General features: G+C 37.7%; 1 protein-coding gene across 1 annotated transcript; it reads right to left on the reverse strand.

The window, feature by feature from the left end:
* Positions 1-697: 697 nt before the first annotated feature.
* On the reverse strand, positions 698-5234 carry LOC9322139 (beta-galactosidase 13). The gene is made up of 18 exons (XM_021032340.1): positions 4796-5234; positions 4605-4700; positions 4407-4519; positions 4245-4311; positions 4057-4149; positions 3811-3954; positions 3622-3716; positions 3442-3547; positions 3282-3366; positions 3062-3180; positions 2781-2948; positions 2502-2677; positions 2281-2390; positions 2082-2191; positions 1873-1983; positions 1703-1807; positions 1119-1613; positions 698-1031 (listed from the first exon to the last, which is right to left on the reverse strand). The coding sequence occupies exons 1-18, from the start codon at positions 5012-5014 to the stop codon at positions 897-899; spliced, it is 2547 nt and encodes an 848-aa protein (XP_020887999.1). The 5' UTR covers positions 5015-5234; the 3' UTR covers positions 698-896.
* Between the last annotated feature and the right edge of the window lie 5157 nt (positions 5235-10391).

Below are 10391 nucleotides of genomic sequence, written 5' to 3' on the forward strand. Positions count from 1 at the left end.
AAAGGAGCAAAAACACAAGATATCAATCCTCTAAAGATGGAGTTGTTTAGCAGTTTGCCTTATCATCGACCATGTGGTTCGAGCATATGATATGCGAAATAATAATCTCTGTATTAGTCTTTCTGTTGTAAAGAGAGATCTAGGCTTAATATTTCCACATTTAAGCTTATAAAGAAAAACATTTACAATGGTAAATCTATATTTTTTGTTTCTTTGGCAAAAGGAAACATAATTTCATAAAAATCCAGAAGAAACATAATCTTTGTACAAGTGTTGAGAAAAAAAGAGAGTTCAATAGTATGTGCGAGTACATTGTATTTGCGATTGACTTAAAGAAACCAGTGTTCTTGAAATTTTGTATTCCAAAGATGATATATCTTGACACCTGATCTTGAAATACCTCTCACTTTGATGGACTTCACCATGGCCAGAATGATCTTCCAAAGCACCATCTACCGCCTTTGGAAAGAGAAAAATAAATGCTCGAAGGCACAACACTAGTTGGATGCCTGCTTTTAATCTCTCGGATTATCGAAAATCAGTTCGTAACAAAAAGCATTTTCTTCACTATCATGGCTTGCAAAAGTTTGAATCCGCCGCTGGTTTGAAAACCCAAGTAAAACAAGCGTTAGACCTTAGAACGAAAAACAAGTTCAAAAGCGATGAACTTGAAAGATAAATCTCTAGAATCCACATAAAAGAAAGAGAAAAAACTTTCAACTTTGATTAGAAACTTCACTATACACATCACGTATATCTGTATGTTAGTATGATAAACGTTTTAATTAATAAATTCAAAAATGGAACAACAAATCAAATAATCAATATATAATTAATTTTTCATATCTACAAAACATTAAGTATTGAATCGTTCAGCGAAGCAAATAAATATATCCTTAGTTCTTCTTGTCACGACCACACTTGACTTGTACAGCAAGCTTCTTCTCGACTTTGGGACATGAATCCTTTTTGTCTTGCTGGAACGTACTCTTGTTCACCGGAATCACACACTCTGCTTTACCCAAACAGTACTGAAAAAAAAAAAACCGAAATCAGTTTGCGTTACGTTTATCGCAAGTAACATTAGTTAGAAAAATAAGCCAAGTTTTTCTTTTTACCTTTTCAACGACTTTCTTAGAGACAGGAGCATTGCAAGTTCCAAGAGTGAAGTTTCCACAAGTCCCATTAGGGTTTCCAAAGCTAGCGAATTCCACTTCGGAGATCTTCTTTGTGCCGGAACATTTGAGACTAGCCGTGAGATGCACGTCATCAGTGATGGCCTGAACTTGGTCATTCTTCCTGGTCCAGTGTCGGACACTAGGAGTGTAGTTTTCTCCAATGTGAGAACACACCGTGTCTCTATTGATAATGACAAAGTCGATAAGCTCTGGCTTCACATTTGGCTCTTCCTCAAATATAACCAAAAGGTTTTTCTTGGGCTTCAAGAAAGACCTAGGGATGTGATACTCGATTTGCGTAGGCTGTCCTAAAGGCGATAAAAACGACATCCAATATCGACCAACACCTTCTCCGTTCACCCAAATCAAACCTTTCCCCATTCCATTCATCCTAATTGCTGCTGCACTTTGGCTCTCTGGTGCATCGAAGTATGTCTGCAATATCTCAAACGTTGTTCATTAGATCACAATTCTTGTTCCCCAAGTTACTTCCAATTACTTCGCCTAAGGTTAGGTTTTTTCACCTGGTACCATGTAAGCCCCGGTTCTTTTCCTGAAAATTTCTGCCATTTAACCTTCTTCAATCCTTCCTCGGCGTGGATACCAAGCTTTTCGCCTTCCATTCCCACCTGTGGATTTGGAAAATCAGTTCAAAATTGCCATGACAATCGAGAAAGTAAGATTAATGACAAACCTTGTTTCCCCATTTGTTTTCTTCTGTGAGATCAAGTGTTCCAGAGCCCAAGCCTAAGATGGAAACACTACGTGGACCTGTATATCTATGCTCCATATAAGATCCACTATCCTGTTGATACAAAACATTCATAGACCTCATCATCAAAATTCAAAACTTGAATGTGTATGTTATTATTAGTTCTTTTTAAGAACATCTATGTTTCTTACCGGAAATCCCGTCAAAACGCCTAGCATGGTTAGGTGGTTCTCTCCTTCTTTTAGAGAAATTGGTTTTTGAAAAACGAAACTCTTCTCTTCATGGCTACCATGTCCGTTTCCTGAACAAATTCATTAATTAGGTCAAAGTTTTGTAAATTTTCACATCACATCAAAATGTTATAAGCCCATTGATGGTTCTCTATCTTACCAAGGTATTCTCCATTTAGCCACACATGTAACGCGTGGCCAAGACTAGCAATCCTCAAAGTAGGCTTACTTCCTTTCTTCTTAGAGAGGTCATTGTCATCTATTTTAAAGCTGCATGGAATATTAACCAAAGAGACGTTTCTTATGTGTCCATATATATGCTTTTTTTTTTCTTTTTTTTTCATTTCATACATAAGATAGTCCAATTATATCTTTAGTTACCTTGTGGTGTACCATCCGTAATCAGTCTCGTCTTTGGTCAAGCCGTAGAGTTCAACGGGTATATAAGAGTCACCCTTGATCTTACTTGGCACTGTCTCGGTGAAGACTTTGAAATCAAAGTTCTTATTCGCTTTTTTCGACTTCATGAAGTTTCTTGAAGTATGATGAGAGATGATCTGAAAAAAATAACAACCAAAAAAAATATAATTCAAGATTCATTTTTCTTCTTTGAGGAAAAAGCTGGATTTGCTATAGAAGATTTTGAATTTATATCCTCACCTCCCCGGTGTTATAAACAACGGTTTTGCAGTCAGGGAGAATACTGATGGAGCGATGCGGAATAATATATTCCTTGCCCTTGAATTTGATTTTTTCTGCAGATTCTGTGTTGTTGTTAGCCAAAAACGCCGCACAAACTTTCGTTCCAGGCTGCTCGTAGTATCGAATCTGCAATTATACAATAATACATAAAAAATCAAGAAACTGTTTCATTCTATGTACATTTACTAAGAGAGATTTAATCTTTTGGACTTTTTAGTGATGCATATAGATGTAACTACCTCTGTTTCATTGCTAGGCTTCTCGACTCTAGGCTGGCCCCAGAGAAGTGCCTTCTTGCACAAGTTAAGTGCGTTGTGAAGATGCTTTAGATGACCGTACTTAGGCTCCCTTTCCAATCCTTTATATAACAGAAAGGGAAAATGAGAAGATACATATTAATCCGCAATTTGATTTCATTCATTCACAACAATCATATGCTATATGTTGTTTTATTTTTACCGTATTCATCAAGAGGTGCATCATCGTAGTAACGAGTGGTCACATAATGTGCAGAGGTTCTTCCAAAGTTAGTACCTCCATGATACTATATGAAAACAAAAATTTAACAACATTCTTGAACATATAAATCTCGTTTTTATTCGGTGTTTCGATCACTTACCATATAGTAGTTAACATGGGTTCCATTCTTGGAGAAAAACCGGGCAACAGAATAGGCTATATCTTCTACAGATCTTTGTGCTGGGGGATCGCCATAAACTCGGAACCTAGAATCAAATTACAAGTCATGTTCGCTTGTTTCAAGAAGATACTAATTAAGGTGTTCAAGTGAAAAACTCACTGCGTAGTCCAATTCTCTGTCCATAAAGACGGCTTGTTTTCTTTGTTTGGACCAGGGAATGTATCACCGCAATGTCTTCCGTTACAAGCGTTAATCTATCAAAACAAATTTAAGTTCTTCATTTAACCTTTTACTTTTATGATTATGTTTTTGTAATCATTTATTAACTTGTTATAAAAGATGACTTACCATAGGATCAGGAGCATCATTTTGCTTACACATAACCCATGGGATCCCCAAATCCATCGAGTGTACCAATTTAGATGCCCACTTAATGTAGTTTAATCCATCTTCTTTATATGCTCGTTGGACCGCACTATACTCATTCTCTATCTGAATCCAAACTCCCAGTTTAAAAATATCTTTCCAAACTTTTATGATTCATATCTTTAAAATGTGTTTTAATTTTAATTCTTTATGTTTTGTCAATGTTACCTGTCCTAATATAATGGGGCCTCCTTGCGAAGCAAAAAGCTTCTCCTCCTTCATCTTGTCAAGTATCACCTTAACATACCTCTCTGTATGTTCCTATAACCAGTAGTTTTCTCTAATTTATTTAACTGTTCCATCATATATAACATATAAATCTACATATCATACTTACACATATGTGTATATAATACCTTGAAAGGTGTATTATCGGTACGGAAGAAGATCCCGGGAACTTCTCTTAGCCAATAAGGAAGTCCTCTAGTGTTTCATCATAACCATAACCATGAAACATGTCACATATACACTTTACTTCAATTTGGAGAGAATCAAATAACATAACAAAATAAACATACCCATGAGTCCATTCAGCTTGAATAAAAGGTCCAAGCCTCAAGGTCACATACATACCATTCTTCTCAATTAGTTTTATGAACTTCACCAAGTCGGCTCTACCCGAAAAATTGAACTATCCCAACAGAAAAATAAAAAAACTCTTCAAAACAATGATGAATCTTTACTAAAGGTTTTTGTTTGTAGATATTTTAAATTACCTTTCCCTGCTCAGGCTCATGAACGTTCCAAAAAACATATGTCTGAATCGTGTTCAAACCGCCTTGTTTCGCTCTCTTGATGATGTTTGGCCACATCTGAACAAAACCCACATCACATATTCTCAAAAATTAAGTGAAAACAAAATTAAAAGATAAAACAACTTAAACTAAGGAATGTATGAATCCTTTACTTCAGGAGTGCTACGAGGGTAATGTATGGAGCCAGAGTAAAGGAGTTCTCTATTTCCATTGATGATCAAAGACGTTCCATCATAAGTTACTTCTTTCTTTTTATCGACCGATTTCGTCTTCTTCTCTTTGTCATCGCTTGACAGAGCTCCAGAGAAGGAGAGGAGAATCACCAGAATGGCTAATAAAAGCCATGAATGATCAGAGGAATGTATTCTCATTTGACTATCTTCTTCTTCTTTTTTTTTTTTTTCTTTTCTTCTAGATTTTTAAATTTTAAACAAGAAAATGAATAAAACTCAGGAAAAAGAAAATGAAATAAGAGAATGTTTCGCAGAGAGCATAAGGTTTCAGAGAAATTCACGCATCTCAATTTGAGATTCCACCTTTTGTTTGTAAATAACACTTTGAATAACCCTCCTTTTTATTTCCTTATTTCCTCCTTTCAATTTGTTTTCGTTGTTTTGTTGAATTTTCTAATTTTAAGGTTTTTGTTTGAAGAGCCTAATTTGGCGGGCAAACACACAATGACTTCTCTCAATCAAAGGCTCTCAGCACCAAAAACAAATGTGAACCAATTGCCTATGTTGAGAAGGTGCGTATAACTTGGTTCATACAAAACCAATGATTTTTATTTATTTATTGTTGTATTCATTAAAAACACTACTTGTGAACTTGTAGAAATCTGGATTTAATCCATGAGAGATGAGAGATCTAACAAAAAGTTGTTTAAGCTGTTGATTAATTTTTATTCTTTGTCAAGTTCAGTAAATATTATAAATATCATAACGGCTAAAATTGTAAAAGCTTTTGTATGCTTCTTTTACATAAGATACATAGTATATGTGTTGACCGTGTTGTTCAAGATTGAAAGAAAAGCAAAAAAATATTTTGTTGTTGTAAACTGTGTTGTTCTATTGATTAATGAATGAGATTTCGATACATATATATACATGATGAGGGGAGACAAATCCCCATTGGGCTAGTAAACCCTAAAGCCCAAAAGCCCACTAAGTACAATATAGGCCGTCATAAGGAGAATCTTCAAGAACATGGGCATGGGCCTTCTAGGACATGGACATGGGCCTTCTAGAATATGCATAAGGTCCACGGTTATGGAGTCCATCCAACATGTGGTTTATAACACTCCCCCTTGGATGACATAACCGTGTAGATGCCAAAGGATCTCAGTAATACGCTTGGGGATGCTGCCTCATTAAAACCTTACCAGGAAAACCCATTGGGACAAAACCATGGTTAAGGAAAAAGAGTACAGCACGTATTACTCCCCCTGTTTTGGTCATCCCTGCAAGTCCTTAAGTCTCCGCATTCCAATTTGATGCGTGAGCTTCCTCAATGTCGATGTTGGTAATGCCTTGGTAAAGAGATCGGCTGAGTTGTCGCTGGATCGAACTTGTACCACTCGAACTTCTCCATCCCTTTGCAAGTCATGCGTGAAGAAGAACTTTGTTAGAATGTGCTTCGTCCGATCTCCCTTGATGTAGCCGTCCTTGAGCTGAGCGATACAGGCTGTGTTGTCTCCTCATATGATGGTCTTTGATGTTGTAGTAGCTGCGCCTTGAAGAAGGCTGCCTACGTACCCTTGGAAGGGATCAAGCCACACGTAGTTCCTATCTATTGACCATGCCATAATCTGATTTTACCTGCATCAGCAAAACAAACTAAACCAAAGCAAACTAGACCTTCTTTGGTTAGATCAGTATAGAATAAAACCCAAATAAACAAATATAGGAATAATAGAATTTAAAATTTAACCAAACCTTCCTTCAAACCTTTCTAGTGCCTTTGGGTTGATCATGAACTAAATTTAGGCAAAGGAGGTTCACGGCAAAACATATGTCTGGTCTAGTGTGGCTAGCCAAGTACATTAACGCTCCTATGGCACTAAGGTATGGCACTTCAGGATCGAGAACTTCTTCCTCATCCTTCTTTGGACCGAATGGATCACTATCCAATCCGAGGCTTCTCACCACCATTGGGCTGCTCAATGGGTGGGCCTGGTCCATATTGAATCTCTTGAGTACTTTTTCAGTATATGCCTTTTGATGCACAAGGATTCCATTATTCACGTACTCAAGTTGCAATCCCAAACAGAATTTTGTCTTGCCTAGGTCTTTCATCTCGAATTTTTTTTTTAGATATTTGACTGTTTGGGCGATTTCCCCAGAGGTTCCAAGGATGTTCAAATCATCCACATATACTGCTATTATCACAAACCCTTCGTTTGCAAATTTCTTTATGAAGATACATGGACTGATGGGATCATTCTTATAACCTTCTCTGACTAGGTACTCGCTTAATCTATTGTACCACATGCGTCCACTTTGTTTCAGTCCATAAAGCGATTTGTTCAGCCTTATGCAGTATTGGTCTCGAGACCCTTTCTTATCTTTATCTTTGAGCTCAATACCCTCTGGTAATCTCATATATATCATCCAGTGGACTTATATAAATATGCAGGCATTACATCCATTAGCCGCAAATCAAGTCTTTTTCTTTATATAGCCAGACTTAGCAAAATTTAAATGTCTTAGCATCCACCACAGGGGAGTATGTTTCTTCATAATCTATCCCCGGTCTTTGTGAGAATCCTTGTGCAACAAGCCGTGCCTTATATCTCACGATTTCATTATTCTCATTTCTCTTCTTCACAAAGACCCATTTGTGTCCTACTGGTTTTTACATCGAATGGTGTCCTTAAGGTCGGACCAAACTCATTCCTTTTCTTAATGATTCTTAGCTCCACGTTTTATGGTCTTGTACCATTTAATCAATCAAGTCTTTGAGTGCACTCTAGTATAGACGTGGGCTCCTGATCCTCATTTATATTCATAAATTCAAGTGCTACCTTGCATGCAAAATCATCTTATGTCGACATTTCTTATATGTTCCATTATGTTCCAGACATGATATAATCGATTTGAGATTTATTATGGTCAGGACCTTTAATACTTTGCAGCTTGGCGTCCCAAGCTACATTATATGGTACCTGTACCTTAGAGCCGGCCGGCCTTATCTCCATGTCTGGGATGGTTTCCTTAGTAACCTCGGATTCCTATTGCACCTTTCTTTGATTTTCGAGGATTTTTATCTTTGGAACCTATTGGTCTACCACGTTTCTTTCGTGTGTTAGACTCGGTAGCAATTTCATTGATTCGCTTTTGGATATCAATACGTACTGGTGCATTACAAGCTGGTATGTACGTTTTTGTAACTTTCTTTGGGTTAGCAAAGGAATCTGGCAATTGATTAGCTAGATTTTCAAATGTATAATCTTATGGACCTCTGATTCTCATGCCAGAGTCCGAGGATCTTGCCAATTTAAGGATGTTTGATTTCATTATATTTCTTTTATTGCTTTACCCAGCTTGTTCGTCTCTCCACCTATAGTAGGAAATTCGGATTCATTCAAATGACAATCCGTGTATCTAGCCTTAAATAGATCACCCGTAGTTGGCTCTAGATACTTAATAATGGTGGGAGAATCAAATCCAACATATATTCCCATCCTCCTTTGAGGTCCCATCTTTGTTTCTATGTGGTGGAGCAATCGGTACATATATGGCACACCCGAAAGTCTTTAGATGGGATATGTCTGGCTCATGACCCATAAGTAATTGGGATGGTGAATATCTATGTTCACTAGATGGCCTTATGCGTATAAGTTCTGATGCATGTAAAACAGCGTGTCCCCAAGCGGCTACTGGGAGCTTCGACCTCATGAGTAATGGTCGAGCTATCAATTGAATTCGTTTAATGAAGGATTCCGCTAATCCATTCTGTGTATGTACATGTGCTACGGGATGTTCCACACTTACCCCCATGGACATACAGTAGTCATTAAACGCTTGGGACGTGAATTCACCGGCATTGTCTAGACGTATAGTCTTAAGCGGAAAATCTGGAAAGTGGGCTCGCAGTCTTATTATCTGGGCCAATAACCTAGCAAACACTTGGTTTCTAGTAGATAGGAGACAAACATGCGACCATCTTGTCGATGCATCAATGAGGACCATACATATATCTCCTTGTATCCTTTCCAGAAATTTTAAGGTCTCTTTATTTACCTTAGCCGGTGATGGCCTTATAATGAGTTTCCCTTGTGAACATGCTTCACACGTGAGATTCTTAGGGATAACTCTTTTCTCTCTTAGGGTGTGCCCCTTTGAATTAGTTATTAGTTTACGCATCATACTATGACCCGGATGGCCAAGCCGGTCATGCCATAAAGTGAATTTCTCGATGAACTCTTTGTTCATTGCCATATTAGCTTCGATCATATCGATTTTAGCATAGTAGAGACCAGTGGATAATGCGGGTATAGTCTCTTAGGATTTTCTTATGTCCTTGGGTGATCTCAATTATATTTAGGAATTCTTTGTTCCCTTCACCCTTTGTTTCAATATGGAAACCATTCAATCTTATATTTTTGAAACTTGACAAGCTCCTCTTCGAGCTGGGTGAATATAGGGCATCGCTTATTTCAAGATGCGTGCCCTTTGATAAAAGTATATGGGCATGACCATGGCCCTCAATAAGACTAGCTATACCCGCTATGGTGCTAATATTGGCATTTTTCATTATGAGATTTAGGAAAATATCTCTTATCTTTTGTGTGGCTCCACTATCCACCACAATTATGTTCTTGTCCTCGGCCATTTCTTATATGGACAAGAATCATGTTCTAAACATAAAATAATATAAAATAAATTCAAGCAAATAACAATCAATGAACACATAAAATGCAAAGAAAAACATAGAGGTTTTGATGTCGAAGTAAGATTTATCAACTTGATTCTTTTATGCAATCAGAAGTTTCATACTCTATTAGATCATCTTGATCATGTTCACCATCTTTATATACCAAATGGGCTTTAGGATTCTTCCCTTTTACACTCTCTTGATAGAGGTCACAACGATGTTTGGAAGTCCTACATATCTTAGCCCAATGGTTTCCCATTCCATATCTATGGTATACTCATTTGGTCGAGTGTTGTGGTTTGGAAATACCACATCGTCCTCGCCCTCGACCACGGCCGGAATTGGGTCTACATCCACGGTTATAGTGGTTCCCATGGCCGGATGAGTTATAGTGGCCACAACCACGTCCTTTCAATACCACATCTATGGCATACTCATTTGGTCGAGTGTTGTGGTTTGGAAATACCACATCGTCCTCGCCCTCGACCACGGCCGGAATTGGGTCTACATCCACGGTTATAGTGGTTCCCACGGCCGGATGAGTTATAGTGGCCACAACCACGTCCTTTCCATCCACCACGGTCACGGCCGTGTGGTCTATCACTTTAGACGTGGTTAGATTCTTTGGATTCTTTCTTATCCTCTGCGGCCTTATTGGCATTAGGTAATGGGGTTAATCTATGAGGTCGTAACTCACTGTTTTTATCTGTAAGTCATTATTTTTATTTTTTTTTCATCTAGCAATAGACTCATCCACGGACTTATAGTCCTGGATTATGAGACTCTCAATAAGATGGTGGCTAATATTGTCTTGTATCTATCTTTCTCTCTTGGCATTCTTGCCTTATTAGATACATTCACCAAGTCCTTTTGACT

This window comes from Arabidopsis lyrata (assembly GCF_000004255.2).
Source record: "Arabidopsis lyrata subsp. lyrata unplaced genomic scaffold ARALYscaffold_3, whole genome shotgun sequence".
NCBI classification, from domain to species: domain Eukaryota; kingdom Viridiplantae; phylum Streptophyta; class Magnoliopsida; order Brassicales; family Brassicaceae; genus Arabidopsis; species Arabidopsis lyrata.